General features: G+C 38.5%; 1 protein-coding gene across 3 annotated transcripts in view; it reads right to left on the bottom strand.

Annotated features, from left to right (window-relative positions):
• Positions 1-1,304: 1,304 nt before the first annotated feature.
• Positions 1,305-21,039, bottom strand: part of PKP2 (plakophilin 2) — a 91,348-nt gene continuing 71,613 nt past the window's right edge. For all 3 annotated transcript variants that reach the window (XM_034645236.1, XM_034645237.1, XM_002916585.4), the window contains 4 exons: positions 15,716-15,869; positions 7,927-8,116; positions 5,393-5,480; positions 1,305-5,245 (listed from right to left, as the gene is read on the bottom strand). In XM_034645236.1, coding sequence (XP_034501127.1) covers positions 5,177-5,245; positions 5,393-5,480; positions 7,927-8,116; positions 15,716-15,869 — 501 coding nt within the window. In that variant the 3' untranslated portion in view covers positions 1,305-5,176. The remainder of the gene's footprint in view (positions 5,246-5,392; positions 5,481-7,926; positions 8,117-15,715; positions 15,870-21,039) is intronic.

The raw sequence follows: 21,039 nt of genomic DNA on the forward strand, positions 1-21,039 counted from the left end.
ATTTTCACACACTCTTATTAAAGGATCTCAATTCTGACAAATCCTTCTGGCTAAAAATGCAGGTATCTTCTTAATAATCCTCTGCCTCTCAGGCTAACCATTTCTTGTTTTATGAGAGACCTATTCCAGAAGGTCTGTATGGGTCTAGAGTTCCCCAACTGTCACCCTATGGATGATGACGTTCATTCCCCAGTTCCCAGATAACGCAAAGGATACTGTAAACTGTACGAGTGTCCATCACAAAGACGTCCATTTCACTCAGATGCATGAGCACTTTCTCATAAAGGTGCATCTCACTGGTCCTCAGCTCCAGGAGTAAATGTTCAATACATGGATGTTGAAAGATAATTAAAAGTGGAACTCCCCCTTTTTTTTCTAAAACAAAACTCCCAAAGGATTATTTGTTACTGGGAAGAACATTGTATTACAGTTGTAGGAAAATCTGCAAATTTGAACTTGTTTTTTATTCCTTGCCAGATGGATTGTATGTTAGTAGCTTACGGTGAAATTCAGGCCTGTGAGAGATTTACCTGCTTCTTGATGTGAGATTTATGACGAGGTTTGATCAGCTGCGTGTAGGAACGTCTGTAGCTGCCTCGACCTGCTCCTCGGGGCTAAGAACTGCCTTCCGAGCTGCCTTCCTGCCTGTAGACGACCAGACTCCGGGTGGGGATGAAACAAAACATTCAGGAACTAATCCTTAATCTATTGAATCCTTGGTTTTCAGATTTCACTAAATCATGGCTAAGCCCAGGTTTGGTTTCTGAGTAGTCCAGGCCTCAGATGAACCCGACTGGCCTGTGAAGCAGAGAAATCCCTCCTGTCCTCCTGCCTCTGGCCAGATCACAATGCCTACAACAGAAGCATAGCTTCAAGGGTCATCTGAGAAAGAAGGGTGTATTGATTCAAACAAAAATCTCCCATCCTTGGGAGATTTCACAATGCACATTGCATGTTAGGGACTCTGAGAAGTCTTGCAATCAGTCTTTGTATAACTCAGCCCATCTCAAACTTATTTGATTTGGGGCTATTTCTTTTCATATAGCACTTATAAATACCTCCCAAAAGACTTGTTTCCTGAGGAACAGACATTCAGAATCACTTGGCTGGGCCATATTTGTTTTCCCCATTTTTACCTGGCCTTCTAAGGGATGGGTGCGTGTGTGTTGTGTGTGTGTGTGGGAAATGGGTAGCTCGAGGGAAGGGGTTGGGACTTTTAACTGAACCAACCATATCTGAAAAGAGAAACTCAAGAGATGGAGTAGAAAGAAAAGCAAAGAACCCTCAAACCAGGGAACTCCAAGTAATGTAGTCAGCATTTATTGGGTACAAACTGTCAGGCAAGGTTTTAAGTGCTTTACAATTAAGAAAACATTTAATCCTCAGAACAACCCAATGAAGTAACTACTACTATCATTCCCACCTAACAGATAAAGAAGGCCGAGATTCAGAGTAACTAAGAAACTCACCCCAGCTATTCAATGGAGAAGTCACACTTGGAGCTCAGACTGGCTGGTTCTAGAATCAGTCCTCTTCACTCTCCAAAGAGAGATAAGCCAAAGAGATCCTCACATCTTCCCATCTGGCCTCCTATGGCCTCCCTGCACTTTCTGGCTGTATTCCTTTGGAACATGACCTCTCTTGGCTTCACATTATTTTCATGTGTAAAATGTAAAAAAAAGAAAGAAAAAGGAAAAAGTATATCCTTCATGAAGAGACTGTGAGGACTGCTCAATATATGTCCACTATTGTTCAGTCAAAGCTAGTCTCACAAGTCTCTACCTATCGGCCCTGGTCTGTCCTCTACTCAGAATAAGTCTGTCATCTTTTATAATATATATATATTGTATAAAAATATATATATCTTTTTTTTTAAAGATTTTGTTTATTTATTTGACAGAGCACAGGCAGGGGGAGCAGCAGGCAGAGGGAGAGGGAGAGGCAGACTCCCTGCTGAGCAGGGAGCCCGATGCAGGCTCGATTCCAGGGTCCTGGGATCATGACCTGAGCTGCATGCAGATGCTTAACCAACTGAGCCACGCAGGTGCCCCAAGTCCTTCAGGATTTAAAGACAGGTAACACGGCACCTTTCTTCCAGGCTAACTATTGCTGGATTCTTTACGTGTGTCTCCCAGACCCTGGCTTCAGAATGCTTTCCCTTCCACTCATACTTTAAATAGCTCTTTTACCAATGTACAGCATTTTGATATCTTTTTCCTGATTATATCATAGAGTTTTTCTTTCTCTTACGGTCCTTAAAAGGTTAAAGTTTATTTCCTAAAAGATGAAATTGTCAGTACCACTATGAACTAGAACATTAAATCTAAAGCAGGATTTTATTTTGAAAAGTTTGTTTCCTTTTTTATTTTCTCTTCCACAACAAATGCTTTAGTGCAACAGTTACTGACTCTCAAAATGGGTGAATTACAGGATCGTGCTGAGCGTTAGCTGAACGAATGACTGCATACTTTTCTCCTCTGTTACTTTAATAAGAACTGCATCTTTTCTGATGCAAGACGATACTTTAAGGAGGATTTGACCAGATGTCCTCTAAATTCCCCCCTAATCCTTAGATCCTGTGATTTGAGGCTTCTGCAATTTTGTTGAAAGTACAAACATACTGAAGTCGTCCTCATTCCAAAGCATAATAAGTTCATGACACATTTTATTTAGAGGAAATTTCATTTATAACTCTAATACAAATAAATTATATGTATATAAAGATATATTTAAATATATTTATTTCCTATTTCCTTTTTTTATTCTAAGAAATTGCTTCTTCAGAGGGTGATTAAATTCATTTTAAAATGGTTTATCTACTCATGCTGCTTATTTTCCCATTTGACATGTTACCCCCTATCTTGCCAGATAACCCTTTGGTTATTTCCATCAGGTATAAACAAATGCTTCCAGTGACAGAAAGCCAGGGCAGCGACCTCGCATATGCCAGAACACCATTAAGAATCCTTAACAAGGCAGGAGCCCTTTGGAACTCAGCACAAATACACAAAAAGGCCCCGCTCAGCCTGTCAATTCCCCTGATGACATGGGGAAGGTTGGGACACATATTTAAAAAAAAAAAAAGAGCTTTTTGTGTGGACCTGTGATCAAAACTGATATTCCACCACACAAGGACCTCCCTCAAAGGCATCCACAGATAGTGATGTAGTGAGGTTTTTGATAAGCAGAGTGAACAAAGCAGGACATGGGGATCAAACACAGCCCATCTTGTCAGGGTCACAGACCCACTCAATTTACTAAAATCTATCACATTTGTATGTCTCTCCATTGTTACATGTTTTAGTCATTAGCTAATTCCAGTTTTCTTACAGGAAGTGTTTCTTGGGAAAGAATTTAGGGCTTTAAGTAGGGAAGAAACAGAAATAATTACAAAATATTAAAACTGTAGCAATGGAAGTTTATAAGGTCAAATCTTCAAAAGTCATGTCAGTCATACCACATATACCATGATACACAAATAAATCAGATATACACAGATACCAATGCAGGCAACATTATTTTGGCCTCCTTTTGTGTTTTATATTGAAAGCTCTACTCATGCCTTAAAAAACACAGAAGCTTCTTGAACATCCATCAGTTACCTAGAGGAATAAAAATGTTCCAAATGTTATTCATTAAAACTCTATAAAAAGAGATGATTTCTCTCTTCAGTATTTAAAAATTGGTATCTAATTTCATTTTGAACTAGGTTAGTAATGAAAGTCTTCTCCAACAAGCTCTTAAAATTCAAAGAATTTTATCTTCTAAATAAAATAAAGACTTAAATATACATTCAAATTGAATATGGGAATTTATTTTTCTATTATACTTTTCTGGCCAAAAGGAGCTGAAGGATTTTTTCCTTCTTACTTTTTTATAGCAAACACTGTCAGGTGTTTTTTTTTTTTTAAAAGCAAAATATAACAGTTGTAGTTGAGAAGACTAACTTTATGTAAATGGTATTAATCACAGCTCAGTTAAAAGAACACTTGATATAGATTCGCTTCAACAGATGACGTCAACTTTTCAACACTGGTATTTCTCGTATCATTTCTGGGTGGCCTTGACATATTTTTCCTCAACATGATGTCTTCATTTTTTTGCTCTAGAATTTCCTTGACTTAAAATATTGGCTTGAGGAAGATCCCAGGAGATTGAGAGGCTTTGTGCTATTTTTTAAATGTTGGGCAAATTTGGGTTGATTGATAACGTAATTCATTAAAATGAGCTGTGTTTTCAGTGCCCTGGGTTCACCCAGCAGTTTGAGAGGTTTTGGTTCCTTCTGTAGCTGAAGAGTATAGAGTCCATTTTTCTACCAGCCCACTGAAGTTGCTGAAAAAGTCCAGGCAATAGATCATACCGAATCCTACTATTCAGGAGAGATTTGCATTTCATAGTGTTGTGATAGGGTAGGTATTTCCTTGAGCAAGACTCATATTTACACAGTGTTAGAGGGGACACTGAATTTCATAACCACAGTTGCCTTTCTCTGTGAAAAGATTTTTAAATTTGCTATGATCACTTTATTTCAGTGCACGCTCTGTGATCTAAATTTCTTAAGTTCATTTCAAATCAGAGAAAAAAACTTCAAGAGGATAAAAACAAGCACAAAGTAAACAAACGTATAATTTTGCCATTAAATTTTCTCCTGGATAACTCTGCAAATTTTTCTTGTCGTTTCCATTCTGTTTCAACACTGCAGAACAATACAGTCGTGGCTCAATGGCGAAGCAACGTGCATATGAGTGACAAAACATGGAAACCAGAAAAGGGATATACATGTAAATCACAATTTAAAATCCCAGTAATACAACCGCCTCCTTCCTTACTTGTTGTTAACGTTCATTCCACATGGATTCACATTTTGGTTCCGGAAGGCCCTGCACCATAAGCCCAGATCACAAGGACCACAATCTGTGGAGGGTAAAAGTAGCCTGTGGCCAGTATCTACTGGTAGCAAACTTGCAGAAGTTTTCTGGAAGACTAATAAAATTATATTCTGCTTATTTGTTTTTTGGATTCTGGGAACCTTGGAAATAGAAAAGGCTAAGAAACAGGGCATGCTTTTTTGAGGTTTCTTGGGCTGGAAAGTAGAAAAATAGGTGTTTTCCTTTGGGGCTTTTTTGTGGCTGAGAATGGTGAGGCTGAGGTTTCTGAGAGCACTTTTTCGTTTTCCTCAGTCTTTAAGGGAGTGGTAGGCTTTGGCAGTCCGGCTGTTGACAAAATCTGTCTTCTTAAACTGAGCCTTTGGAATAAGCAAACAGAAACGTGAAAGGTAACAACATTTTCACACAAGAAAATGGAGTTTTTAGTGATGTCTCGCCAGGGGCAGACACGCGGGCCATTATGATCTGGCTGTTAACTGCAGCCTATACCTTTTTAGCGTTCTTACCTTCTTGTAGGCATTATGGAGCTCCGTGTGTGTCCACAGAGAATAGAGGAGAACAGAAGCAGCTTTACTTGCTTTGTTGGAGGCATAACTGAAAAGAGGAAAAAGGCATTCCGAGATCAGTGAGAATGTGTGGGGCTTCTGGATGCTGTCTGTGGACATTCCATAAACCTTTAACTGCTGTTTCTTGGTGGCCGTCCATTAAGTGAAGCCACTCACCATGACAAGAGATTTAGATGGTGAGCTTTGGAGGCTAGGGGCCACATTGGGTTTTTTTTTTTTTTAATTATTAAAAAAATCTTTTAAAACCACTAGCACAGGCCAACAAATAGTTTACAGAGCAGATTTCTTTTTTTTTTTTTTTTTAATGATTTTATTTCTTTGAGAGACAGCAAGCAAGAGTGAGAAAGCACAAGCAGGGGGAGTGGCGGAGGGAGAAGCAGCCTCCCCCTGAGCAGGGAGCCTGATGTGGGGCTCGATCCCAGGACCCTGAGATAATGACCTAAGCTGAAGGCAGATGCTTAACAAACTGAGCCACCCAGGGGCCCCTATAGAGCATATTCCTCATATTTAAAAGGACCATATCCTTAGATTTCATAAGTCCTTGATTTATAGAATACAATTTGTATATTTAAATACACCATTTACATTTATTTTGTATTACATTAATAAATAAAATTAAATATATTTATATTAAATATTATATATTATTATATAATATTACATATACACTATAGAATAGAAATATATTTGTACATTCATAATGCATATATGTAGAATATGAATTTGGGAAAGCATGGCTGAAAAATATATCTACCTCCTAGAATTAGTGACTCAAAGAAAAAAATGCATTTATGGTCATTTTTATGCAACTAATTTCCAGCCTAGCCCCTAAATAACAGGTCAGCTATACGACACTCTGGCAAGGAAGGAACAGCAGCCACAACTGGTAGAAGCCCCTTGTTGATAGTTCTGTTTTTTTTTTTTTTTTTTTTTTAGATTTTACTTTTTTATTTGACAGAGATAGAGAGAGAGCACAAGCAGGGGGATTGGCAGGCAGAGGGAGAGGGAGAAGCAGGCTCCCCACTGACCAGGGAGCCCAATTCGGGGGCTCGATCCCAGGACTGTAGGATTATGACCTGAGCCAAAGGCAGACACTTAACCGACTGGGCCACCTAGCACCCTGATTTTTTTTTCTTTCTTTTTTCTTTCTTTTTTTTTTTTTTTTTTTGNTTTTTTTGAGACAGGGCAAATGGACACTCAGGGCAAGAAAGAAGTAACAGAGTAGCACATTCCCATATGTTGCTAAGGTATAAGAAGTTTCCAAAAGTGAGGGCGTATATTCTCACACAGTTCCTATGCCTGAATACTCAAATAATTAAAACCGTATGGTCCCATGGAGATTTGCTTATAAGCACGGATGACTACTTGAAATAATCATTTCTGTTTTACAGCAATCATTCAATCCCCCATAAAGATTGAGCAACTGCTCTCTGCCAGACTCTGGGGACAGGTGAATATTCTGACGAGGGGAACTGACATTCTAACCAGTGCTCCCTTTTAATCCTGACTCTGCATATGGTATTCCTTCCCCCTGAGGTCTGCCAGAGCGGGGCTGCAGAGCACAAGGACCTGCCTGCACGGCGCTGTGGGAAGGAGATGTGTGTTCACTCCAGGACACCACGAACCCCCATGCTTGCCCGTGGGGCGAGGCGCACATTTGTCTACCGAGGGTAGAGTCTGTTTGCTTTACAACTTGTTGGAATTGGGGTATAACGTTTCGTCTCTTTCTTATTTACAAAAGTAACTTGTATTTAACAAGTCAAACGATTCAGAATTGTATAAAGAGAAGAAGATGCCCCCTTTGGGTTCCATGCTCTGAATTAGCTAATAGTAATAATTTCGTTACACAAGGTTTTCATTCTCTTTATCACTTTTTTTTTTTTTAATGGGGAAAATTGAAAGACACAGAAACAGGGATGTGGGATGACTTCTATACATTAGACCTTCTATTCTCAAAAGGGAATAAGAGATGGAAGAGATTTGATAGAGAAAACCGAGAAAGCAAGAATTTCTGATTATGTGGCCTCCTACTTCTTGTGTTATTGCTGTTTCTTCTAAGCCACCTGGGGTGGCACTGGCTCCATATCTAAGTGAGGAAAGGGGCAGTCCTTGTCCATAGGTCTCCCACTTCGCCTATGTTTTGCTTGTCTTAAATCATAGCTACGGCTCTGGGAAACAAATTAATTCATTAGGTCGATAAAAGACTGGAATGTACTACCCAGGGAAACTACGGAGTTCGACTATCTGGATATTTTAGAAGAGAATGGGCAACTATTTGCCTGGGAGAATTCAGTTTTTCACTTGCTTGGTTATCAAGCATCTTGAACCCAATGATCTGGCCCAACTTTACAATCTCGTTTTTTGGCCATAATGCCCACGGTACTCGATGTGTGGACATTCAAAACTAGATTTACATATGAGAGTGGTGGTGAGGAATGGGGAGAGAGCCAACAGGCAGATACTATAGGACTTACGCATCGCCTGAGCTGATGGTCATGATTTTCTGCAGGCCTCCAGTGTTTAGAAGATCCCGCGCATTCTGGTAACTATTTTGGGTTATATTGTTCAGAGTGTAGCAGGCAGAGGCTGTAGTCTCAATGAGAAGGTCAGTACTCGGGACTGTGTCAGGGATTATGGAAACCAAATCAGGTAGGGTTTCTTTGGCTACAAAGTGAAAAAAAACAACACTTGATTAGAAGGATTGTTCCTTAATCTCAAGATCCCAATACATTTTGGGTAAAGAACATTTTAAAAAGAAACACAACTGGTTAACGAACATCTGGAAAGATGTAATCTCTAATACTCAAATTTAAGAAAGATTCTTAAAAAGATATTTTTTTAAAAGATTTATTTGAGAGAGAGAGAGAGACCACATGTACGTATGTGTGCCTGTGAGTGGGGGAGGGGCAGAGGGGGAGGGAGAATCTCCAGCAGACTCTCTGCTGAGCTTGGAGTCCAATGTGGGGCTCGATCCCATGACGCTGAGAGAACGACCTGAGCTGAAATCAAGAGTTGGATGCTCAACCAACTTAGCTACCCAGGCAACCCCAAAAAGATGATATTCTGTGCTCAGTACATTGGAAATCTTTTGACAGAAATGACAACAACAATTTGACAGAAGTGTCAAGAATTAAAAAAATTTTTCACATTCTTTGATTTGGTAATTTCACTTCTGCAAATTCATCTTAAAGACATTACTTTAAAGACAGAAAAAGCTTTATGCAGAAGTTTTTATTATAGTATTATATATAAGTGAAAAATTATAAAAAGCCTAAATAACTCAATAATAGGAATATGATTATCTCAAACATGTCTGCAAAGATTATGTATCCCAAAAATATTTATGAAACATGTATAACAAGAAAATATTTATGTTAGCATTCTGTGTGAAAAATCAGTAGTTATTTATAAAGAATACATAACATTTGAAAAGAAAATATTCCAAAGAAAGCTGACAAGAAATACATTAAAATACTCACAGGACTTGTTTTTCTACAATACTATATTGATGGTGACCTAAAAGTTAAAAAAATTATCTGTACTGCTTAGTTTTTTCAATGCAAAAATAATATTATTATTTAAAAAAGAAAAAAAAACCCCACTATTTTAAATTTATGTTTTCACTCTATATGTAAGTTCTTGGTTGTAGGGTTTTAATTTGGCCTTTTTTATGGTAACAAAAGAGGTATTAATATTTGACGATTTGATTATAACTTGTCAAATATATTGGTATAGATTTTAGGCAATATGAATTTATACTTGATTTTTTGCAAGAATTCTTTTCATGTATGTTTTCTTCATTTTCTCTTACTACTTTGGACTCTTCTCGAATGATGGCGAGCATGCTCCCATGGCTCCTCACAACTCTTTATTACAGTGTTGTGTTGATCATGGCTGTATGACAAACACTTCTGCTTAACTTCTTCATCTGAGCTGATGTGTCCTGATGAACTGCACTCCTCTCTCTAGGGCACTGCATTGTAACTAGTCATGTGTCTGTCTGAATTCCAAAGGGGGCTACGGGTCCCTGAAGACAAATTATCACATTCACTTCCGGATTTCCAGCATCAATCGTCATGCCTAAAATGGAGAGGGATGCAATGAAAGGAACTGAGTGACTGTTGTTCTCTGATAATAAGTGGACCTGATCGACAGGAAAGATACACCTTCTGCTCAGAGACCTGAACTCTGGTTTTCACTGTCCCTGAAGCATCACGGCACAGTGTTCAGAGCTCAGAGTTCAGCCTCTGAAGTCACACTTCTTCAGTTTCAGTCCTGTCTCTGCCACTCAGTGGCTGTGTGGTCTGGGCAAGCTACTTAACCTCTCTGTGCTGCATTTTCCCAATCTGTAAAATGGGGGAATAATAGTGTCTACTTCACAGGGTTGGTAATATACACACATACATAACTGCATACAAGTAACATTAGGAAAGAAAATATGCAAGAGAAACCTGAGAAGAAAGAGCATTAGGTATATATATGCATATGTACATACACACATAACCGGGCCTGGATAAATGTATTTATTCTGGGACAATTAAAATGGGATCTTTAATAGTGAAATATAAAATTAAAGGCCTTATCATGATATTGGAGGGTTACAGCTCAACGTCATATTGTTGAGGGAGATTTTACTTAATCCTTAAACTCAATGCCTTAGAAAGCCAAGACATTAGTTGGATGTCCGAAAACATCTGTAACTATGAGTAAATGGGAACTGAGAATCTCAAGATGTGTCCAAATACCTCCTTATAAATATATTATTTTACCTGATCCTTGTAAAAACACCGTGAGGTAGTGATTATTAATCTCATTCTGTTCAGATAGCTACATCACTAGCCGCGGTGGTGTGTGTGACCAAGTGGCATTGTAGGACGTAGATCCGTGCCATCTGCATGAGATCTATTATTCTGTCACCATACCAAGTGTGCCTATCTTTAAATTTGTAAGAAAATATAAGTTTTTAAAAAAGATTTTATTTATTTATTTGATAGAGAGAGAGTGTGCGCGCACAAGCTGGGGATGGAGGGGCAGAAGGAGAGGGAGAAGCAGACTCCCCGCTGAGCAGGGAGCTCGACACAGGCCTCGATCCCAGGACCCTGGGAGCCTGACCTGAGCTGAAGGCAGACGCTGAACCGACTGAGCCACCCAGGTGCCCCAAGAAGATATAAGTTTTAAGTTTATTTCTGTAAATCTAAGTAACACGTGAGGATTTCATTCCAGGTCAGCACATGGAAAGTTTTAGTCTAGAAGTCTCTCATGAGAAACAGGATTCATGTATTTCAAACTGATTTTCATTTATTCCTGGCTATGAATGTTCTGAATCAAGATGGGTCCTGTCACTCAAATTATATATTTGACATAAAGCTGACTTGGAATTTAAAAAATGCATTTATCTTGCGCAAGTCTCTTCTCTATACTGTCCTTGAAATGAGACGAGCTTTATCAGCGCATCATCTCATGAAAGCATGGGGCTTCACAGAAAACCCACAATCATATGGTCAATTACTCTTCGACAAAGGAGGCAAGAATATGCAATGGGAAAGTACCAGTCTCTTCAACAAATGGTGTGAGGACAACTGGACAGCAACATGCAAAAGAATGAAACTGGACCACTTTCTTACACCATACACAAAAATAAAATCGATTAAGGACCTCAGTGTGAGACCTGAAGCCATAAAATTCCTAGAAGAGCGCACAGGCAGTAACTTCTCCGACATCGACTGTAGCAACATTTTTCTACATCGCTCTCCCGAGGAAAGGGAAACACAGCAAAAGTAAACTGTTGGGACCGCATCAAGTGAAAAAGCTTCTGTTCAGCAAAAAACAACCAGCAAAACTAAAACACAACCTACTGAATGGAAGGAGATAGTTGCAAATGACATATCTGATAAAGGGTTATTATCCAAAATACATCAAGAACTTATACAACTCAACACCCAAAAAACAAATAATCCAATTAAAAAAATGGGCAGAAGATATGAACAGATGTTTCTCCAAAGAAGACAGATGGCCAACAGACACATGAAAAGATGCTCATCATCACTTATCAAGAAAATGCAAATCAAAACCACAATGAGGTATCACCTCACACCTGTCAGTTTGGCTAAAATTAAAAAAAAAAAAACAACAAACCTTAAGAAACAACAAGTTGTTGACAAGAATATGGAGAAAAAGGAACCCTCTTACACTGTTGGTGGGAATGCAAATTGGTGCAGCGACTGTGGAAGACAGTATGGAAATTCCTCAAAAAATTAAAAATAGGACTACCCTACCATCCAGTAATTGCACTACTGGGTATTTACCCAAAGAATACAAAAACACTAATTCAAAGGGATACAGGCACCCCTATGTTTATAGCAGCATTATTTACAATAGCCAAATTATGGAAGCAGCCCAACTGCCCATGGATAGATGAGTAGATAAAGAAAATGTGGTGTGCATGTGCGTGCATGTGTATATTATATGGAATATTATTCAGCCATAAAAAAGAATGAAATCTTGTCATTTGCAACAACATGGTTGGAGCTAGAGAGTATAACACTAAGTGAAATAAGTCACTCAAGGAAAGACAAATACCATATGATTTCACTCATATGTAGATTTTTTAAAAAAAGATTTTATTTATTTACTTGAGAGAGAGAGAGAGAACAAGCAGGGGGAGCAGCAGAGGGAGAGGAAGAAGCAGTCTTCCTGCTGAACAGGGAGCCTGATATGGGGCTTGATCCCAGAACCCCAGGATTATGACCTGAGCAGACACTTAACTGAGCCTCCCAGATGCCCTCATATGTAGAATTTAAGAAACAAAACAAAACAAAACAAAGGGGAGAAAAAGGCAATCTGAAAAACAGACTCTTAACTATAGAGAACAAACTGATGGTTCCCAGATGGAAGGTTGGTGGGGGATGTATGATACAGGTGAAGGGGTTAAGAGGACACTGATCTTGATGAGCACTGAGTAATGTACAGAATTGTTGAATCACTACATAGTACACCTGAAATGAATATAACACTGTACGTTAACTACACCAGAATTAAAATTTTTTAAATTGCAAAGAACCCAATAAAGATGATCTCATTAGAATTTTACAGATAAAAGCCTCACTACAATAACAGGCTACGTAAAAGAAATCAAGCAAAACTAGACTTTTGGAGCAAAGTACTTCATTAGTGAGAGGATTGGATCAGGTTGGTCGTAATAAACTCTGATGTGACTGTACCATAATGGTCCTTTGGCCCTATTCATTAATAAAGGAGGCAGCCAGACCTACTTAACATAACACTGGTTCTCCCTAGAATGCTCAGTGGGCATTACCTACAAGTTACATGCCACTTTAATTAAGAGGACTACTAAAATGACAAACTGGAATAGAGACATTGGAACAGAAACTTTCCTCTCTCTTTCCCTCTCTCCCTTCCTTCTCTTTCTTCTTTCCTTTCTTTCTTTCCATTTTATGGTTTTACAAGCTAGTGACAAAAATATACATGTTAACATGCATGTCACACGCATGTTACAAAAGAGGAACTCTTAGAGATGGAAGAGACTAATATTGCGGTGGGTGCAACCAAGATATTCCTCTAGGTTTGGCCAAAAGTTAGAAATCAGAAACAAACTTGGGTACACATTACCACAGTCTCTAAAACATGCCTAAAATGTAATGAAAAATTTATCCAAAGTTCAACGATTCTGTATCATTCAGTTTGCTTCTGTTAAAATTAACTCTAATAATTTATTAGCTACTAGATGTTGTATGATCCAAATTTAATTATCATTTATCTTTCTGTTCATCTAAACTTTAATCTGTCTACAGGCAGAGAGATGTCTGGAATAATGTTCACCTAAGATTAACAGTGATTGTTTTCTGAGTGGTAAGAGGAAGTATTTTTCCTTTATTTGTGGTGCTTTTCTTAATAGCTTGAATTTTTAAAAATGAACATATATCTTTAAAAAAATTAAAGTTATTGTTCTTTAATAAAACCATCTGAAACAACAATTTTCCATTTATCTAGCTTCTGGTTAAAAGTGACAATTACGGGGGGCCGCCTGGGTGGCACAGTCGTTAAGCGTCTGCCTTCGGCTCAGGGCGTGATCCCAGCGTTCTGGGATGGAGCCCCACATCAGGCTCCTCCACTATGAGCCTGCTTCTTCCTCTCCCACTCCCCCTGCTTGTGTTCCCTCTCTCGCTGGCTGTCTCTATCTCTGTCGAATAAATAAATAAAATCTTTAAAAAAAAAAAAGTGACAAGTACGGGAATGAGAAGTCACATTGTTTTTTTTAAATTTTTTTTTTTAAAGATTTTATTTATTCATTTGACAGAGAGAGACAGCCAGCGAGAGAGGGAACACAAGCATGGGGAGTGGGAGAGGAAGAAGCAGGCTCTCAGCAGAGGAGCCTGATGTGGGGCTCGATTTAAGCCATTAAATATTAAGAGAAAAAAAGTGTAAATATTATAATTACTCAGGTGAGCCAACAAAATTTAAGATGCAATGTGTCAAAGCCAGAACTCACTCAAAGTAGGCAAACAAAGAAAATAAATAAACATTAAGTATAGTGAAATGCAAAAAAACCCTTTCTCTGCTAAGGCCATCTCCTGCTCAACTGAAGAATTAAATAAAGTATTTATTTATAAAAAAAATAAAAGTAAAGTGTGGGGCTACATTTGTATCTTCCCCACAGTTAGAGGATGGTAGGACATGGGAGCAACAGCACTTCTACCCTGAAGGCATGAGCATAATTCGGGGAGTGCAGTTACCCTCCATCAGCACCGTTTTAAAGATGGAGTCAACATTTTCTTTGGGAAAAGAAAAAAAAAAAAAAAGTCAAAGGATGATATACCTGATTAAAGTGCAGCACGAAAGTCCACAAAGGACAATGAGGAGAACACTTTCATAATTTTCAGAGTGCCTAGGGCAAGGTTTCTTTTAGATTCATGAAAAATTTCCAGGCTCTCTCTGTATTTATAATGGGCAGGAAACCATTGTATGAAACCGCCTGTCCAATATTGTGTTGCCGGCTGGCTTTGGAAATGATGTTATTAAAACATAACCACAGACCTCAGTCTCTCTGGTGCTGCGTGTCTGTGTGCATTCCAAATTAATCCAATGCACTAAAACCAAACAAGAACTTCTTTATAATTTTGGTGGAATTTTGTGGAAAACTGAATTTTGAGTTGCCAGGAATGACTAATTTATGGAGCGTTAAGGAGGCATGACTGATTTTGGCGTTATCTTCCTATTATCTCACTTTATAGTTTTTGACTTGATTCGCAACATTTCTCAGACATTTCTGTGTATAAAGCAAATGAACAAAACATTATATTATTTGATAGTTTAACAAGTTATCTTTGTCAATAATATAGACTCAAAAAAGGAGCAAATACTTCATTGTACTCATTTTAAAATTGTCTATGCCATTTTTTTTTAATTTTTAGAATTTTTATTTAAATTCAATTTAGTTAACATATAGTGTATTCTTAGTTTCAGGGGCAGAATTTAGTGATTCATTGCATATAACACCCAGTACTCATCCCATCAAGTGTTCTCCTTAATGCCCATCACCCAGTTACCCCATTCCCCACCCACCTCCCCTCCAGCAACCCTCAGTTTGTTCTCTATAGTTAAGAGTCTCTCATGTTTTTTTATCTTATTTTTCCTTTCCTTCCCCTATGTTCATGTGTTCTGTTTCTTAAATTCCACATGAGTGAGATCATATGATAATTGTCTTTCTCTGACGGATTTATTTCACTTCGCATAATCCCCTCTAGTTCCATCACATTGTTGCAAATGTATGCCGAATTCAGTATATACTCAGTGACTCCTCCTTTTTGTCTTTTTTGCATGTCCATCCATTTTTTTCTAGTGCAACAGGGACCAAGCTTCTCAAGTGAGGACCGCCGTGTGTATATTTTCAATGTTTTAGAAGAGCAGTGCTTAAGCAAGCTAAACTAACTGAGTGGGTTAAAGAGACTCCCCCTGATTGCAGAGCCGAAGGCTTTTGAAAAACATCAGACATGTTACCTACCTTGTTAATTATAGTTAGTTCTAAAATTTCTCTTCTATAGTAATTAAAACAACAACAACAAAATGCTGGATATTAAGAAAAATCCTATTTGAGGCCCGGGGAGAAAGCCTACCTTGATGCCTGGGTGCAAAGGCCAGGTCTATCACATTTCACCCCTCAGTCATATTTTCAGTTCATCATTGTAGAAAATGTGATACATTTTCAATATGTATTCACAACATCGAGACAATTTGTTGACTCACCAATTTCATTCTGCAGAGAAAGATTCCGAGACAAATTTCTCAGCAGGGAGACCGCCGTCTTTTTCACACTTGGGTCACCGACATGCAGCATCTTGCGGGTGTGCTGAAGGCCATTTTCTTTCTGGACGACTGTCTGAGCTACTGACGACGGCATCTGTGGCATGAGACGTGTCTTATCGATACTATTGCATTTGACTTCACACTAATACTGAATTTCTGTAGACTACTAGAGACTGAGCAAGATGTTTTGAAAACTAGCGCTGTGGTGAAACTAGTTTTCCTTTAAATTCTTATTACATTTTCGGGGGTACTGGGTGGCTGAGTCTGTTAAGCATCTGCCTTCGGCTCAGATCATGATCCCGGGGTCCTGGGATCAAGTCCCAGGTCAGGCTCCCTGATCAACAGGGAGTCTGCTTCTCCCTCTCCTCCTGCCCCTCTCCCTCCTCATGCTCTCTCTCTCAAATAATAAATAAATAAGATTAAAAAAAATAAATTCTTATTATGTTCTCAATTTTATTACAGGATAAAAACAGCTATCTGGTATTTTTAGATAGAATATTGGATTTGGGAATCATGGAACACTACATCAAAAACTAATGATGTACTGTATGGTGACTAACATAATAAAAAAAAAAGTATTGGATTTGGTTAATTGCTATTTTTGCATGTTTAGAAATAAAATGGGCCGTCTTTTCCTATCCTTCTTAATTCACATTTTCAGCTCAGCATTATGAAAAGGATATAAGGACGATGTAGAATCAAACACTAGTGTCATGAAATTAGTTGCATAATGTTTTTTTTCCCTTTCCTATTTTCTTGAACTATTTGTTTAATTAATATTTCAGCATATTTGCTGGTTGTTGCTTTGGTCACCTTCTTGCTCACATTTTGGCATTTTATGTATTTTAATGAAATTACTCATTTCTAAGAAGCCTGCTTATTCTGAAGGAGATATTGGAGTTTTAAAGAAAAGATGTACGGCTAGTTAGATTACTCTAATTTTACGTTTTCAATCAGAGGCTGTATGTGCAAATCTTATTTGAAATCAGGCTGGCCACCTACTTTCAGGGGGTCTGAGTACTGACCAGAACATTCCTAGCATCAATAAACCTCTAATACTGGGGTTTGTGTCTATCACTTTATAGATTTGTATTTGAAGCTAACTTGAGGCCACCTGCCAAAAATTCCTGTAATTCTTGACCATTCTTCAGGGTGACTATCTTCTCTGTTTATCTTTCCTAAACACTGTTTATTTCCTCCTTCCTTCTGCAAACTGCTCTCCTTACATTCTCCACTATACTTTTTAGAACAGGGGGTCTTAATATAGGGCCCTGGATAGGTTTCAGGGAGAGGACAGGGGAACCTTAAAACTATTTTTGTATTGGGCACCTGGCTGGATCAGTTGGTGGAGCCTGTGGCTCTTGATCTTGAGGTTGTGAGTTCGAGCCCCACGCTGGCTATAGAGATTACTTAAAAATTTAAAAAAAAAATCATAAAAAACAAAAGAAAGCCTATTTTTGTGTTTATAATAAAGTTTCTCAGGGAAAGGGTATATAATTTTATTAGTTACTCAAAGTGTCCACTACTCCAAAGAAATTTAATAATCATTATTTTAGAATGTTTTATTGTAAACAAGTTACACTTTATCTTTCACTAATTTGCAGAGCACCCCATTAAACTATGTGCTCCACTCTGAGAAGAATCCTTCCTCCGAAGCCATCCAGAGAGGAGGCTACTTATTCTCTACCACTCCTGTGACTTGGGTGCAGAGGTAGGTAAGCGTTCCTTTCTCTTCCCAATGGCCTGTCTAGATAGTGCCTTCCCTCCCATACAAGAGCTCCGTTCTTCTGAGTCACTGTCATCCACCTCTATCACCCCCATACCGTTTTCTTTGTCGTCTTGAGGCCTACTGGTCCTTTCCCAGCATCCACTGGTGGCTTCAGAGCCTGGCTTAGAGCCTTCTCCACCTCCTACTCACTGCAGATGACCGCATTAATTACACCACAGTTCCTGGACTTCCTAAATGTCAACGACCTTCATCTCTCCCATATATCAGCCATTCACTTCCATGGTCATACAGAACCCGTATTCACCCCACAAAACCTTGATTCTGAAAACATAAACTCCAAGGCTAGTCCCTGAACACAACTTCCTGTTGTCTTTGCTCTCTCTCCCTCACTCCTACCATATTTCTTCTTCAGCCTCATCAAGAACTCCAGTGCCTTTATCTCAACCTTTACTCCCCACACCTCAATTTGTCAATCCTCTTCTGCCTTACCTTTCTTTCTTATTTAGACTAAGGTACATGAACCAACACATCAAAAACTATCTTTCAATACCCTTAGCTCTCTGTCATTCCAGCTTATTTCCCCCACCCATTAAAACTGCAAAACTGATTTTATGCTTGGCCACCAAATACTGCTAGAGTAAATAGTGCATTTGTGCAATGATACTTTTTTTTTATTTTTAAAGGTTTTATTTTTTTTTAAAGATTTTATTTATTTATTTGACAGAGAGAGAGAGAGAGAAAGAGAGAGAGAGCACAAGCAGGGGGAGCAGCAGAAGGAGAGGGACAAGTAGGCTCTCCCCTGAGCAGGGAGCCCGATGCGGGGCTCAATCCCAAGACCCGAGGATTGTGACCTGAGCTGAAGGCAGACGCTTAACCAACTGAGCCACGTGGGTACCCCTGTGGAAGGATATTTCTGCAAATTTATGGTCTCCAGTCTTCACCAGGAACCAAATGTTGCCAGTGAACTTTCTAAACTGCCTGTTGGGGCTTCAAAGCCTTATACCAGAATGCTCCTCCTAAAATTTAATCTGATTATGTTCCACCTCAGGTTTAAGCCCTGTAATGACTCTCCATTGTCTCCAGAATGATTTTCAGATGTCTTCATACGGCCTGGCATCCACTTTCCTCTCTTTCCTTATCATTACTAATTCTCTAGGCTATAACTATACTAAACTGCTATCTCTCCTATTAGAACACAAGCTCCTTTAAAGGAGGACATGGACCTTATCCATCACTTTTCCCCCCCTCAAGGCCTTGTATGGTGCCTAGAACATGAGAGGTCCTATGTAAATGTTTATTGAACTGAACCATATGAATAATATGTTATCAAGTTTTCCTAAAGATTTACTATCATCTCAGGATATCAAGATGTATTAAAAAGTCACAAGGTAGGGGCGCCTGGGTGGCTCAGTCAGTTAAGCGTTTGCCTTCAGCTCAGGTCATGATCCCAGGGTCCCAGGATCAAGCCCCACATCAGGTGGCTTCTCCCTCTCCCTCTGCCTGCTGCTCTGCCTGCCTGTGCTTCCTCTCTCTCTCTCTTTCTCTCTCAAATAAATAAAATCTTAAAAAAAAAAGTCACAAGGTATTTATTTCTTAAAATTTTTGCTTTAAGATGTAAGATGCTTTTAAAATTGAAATCTTGCTTTGTATGTATATCACACTATACCACCTAATGATATATTCTTATATATGATAAAGGGTTCTGGTGTTAGTATATATAAAAAATCATTGGGGGTGCCTGGGTGGCTCAGCTGTTAAGCGTCTGCCTTCAGCTTGGGTCATGATCCCAGGGTCCTGGAATTGAGTCCCACACTGGGCTCCCTGCTTGGCGGGAAGACTGTTTCTCACTCTGGGGCGCCTGGGTGGCTCAGTCATTAAGCGTCTGCCTTTGGCTCAGGGCGTGATCCCAGGGTCCTGGGATCGAGCCCCGCATTGGGTTTCCTGCTCCGCTGGGAGCCTGCTTCTTCCTCTCCCACTCCCCCTGCTTGTGTTCCCTCTCTCACCGGCTGTGTCTCTCTCTGTCAAATAAATAAAATCTTTAAAAAAAAAATCATTGAAACATACAAGTCCTGATGAAGTCTGGATCCTCAAACGATGTTTAATCAACGAGGGGAAAGCATAGCATATCAGTTTTATTAATTCTGATTCATTGAGGGAAATGAGAAAGTCCAAAGTGCGACGGTCTTTACAATTTGCTCAAAAAGCAAAGTAAACAGATTTACCAAATAGAGATTTTTTTATTCCAGCTCTAGGAAATATGTGAGAATGACTATTAATAAGTTGGACTATTTGCAAATAACATTTTAGTTCATATTGTCCTGATTACTAATGAGGTTTCAAGCACCTCTTCAAATGTTTATTGGCCATGTCTATATTACCTTTTGTGAAGGGCCTGTTCAAGTCTCTTGCTCATTTCTATTGGGCTACCTTTTGATTGTTAACTTGATGAGTTTTTTTATATTTTCTAGACACCAACCTTTGTTATTTATATATGTTGCAAAAATCTTTTTCTACTCTGTGGTTTGCCTTTTTACTGTCTTAACAATGTCTTTTTTTTTTTTAAAGATTTTATTTATTTATTCGACAGAGATAGAGACAGCCAGCGAGAGAGGGAACACAAGCAGGGGGAGTGGGAGAGGAAGAAGCAGGCTCATCGCGGAGAAGCCTGATGTGGGGCTCGATCCCATAACGCCGGGATCACGCCCTGAGCCGAAGGCAGACGCTTAACTGCTGTGCCACCCAGGCGCCCCTTAACAATGTCTTTTGATAGCATAACAGCATAAGTTATTAATTTTAATGTAGTCAATTTATAAAATACATACTTCGTAGTAGTCCCCTTTGTGTCTTATTCCAGGGCATGAAGATATTCTTCCACAGGCTTTATTGTTTTGTCTTTCATATTTAAATCTTATTGCTGTTAGCACTTGTTTTCTAGTAAGGTCTGAAGGTAAGGGATATGTTTTGTTTTTTTCCAACAGATATTAAATATTTTTAAAGTGTTTTAGAAATTTGAAAAATGGTTATTTCAATGACTTTTAACTTTGACTATGTGATGTTTAACTTATTGCTATTGATACATAACTGACATATAACATACATTGTAATAGTTTTGAGTGTAAAACGTAATGATTTGATATACCTATATACTGCAAAATAATTACAATAAGTTAATATTCTTCACTGCACATGATTACACTTTTTTTTTCTTCTTCTGATGAGAACTTTTAAGATCTATTCTAGCAACTTTCAAATCTACGAAACAGTACTGTTAAGTATAGTCACCATGCTGTGCATTACATCCTTGGGACTGACTTATCTTCTAATCGCCAAGTTTGTACCTTAACCTTTTCTTTCTTTTTTTGTACCTTAATCCTTTGATTTATAATGTACTTTTAATTTATACTGTACTTACAGAGTTTGCTAAATGGGTAAATTTTATTAATTCTTTGTCTTTCCTTATTTATTATTAGAATGACCACTTTATCTGAACCAATAAAGTTTATTAATGTAGTTTTACTGACTAGAAATCAGTCAT

This window comes from Ailuropoda melanoleuca, chromosome 16, assembly GCF_002007445.2.
Source record: "Ailuropoda melanoleuca isolate Jingjing chromosome 16, ASM200744v2, whole genome shotgun sequence".
Classification (NCBI taxonomy): domain Eukaryota; kingdom Metazoa; phylum Chordata; class Mammalia; order Carnivora; family Ursidae; genus Ailuropoda; species Ailuropoda melanoleuca.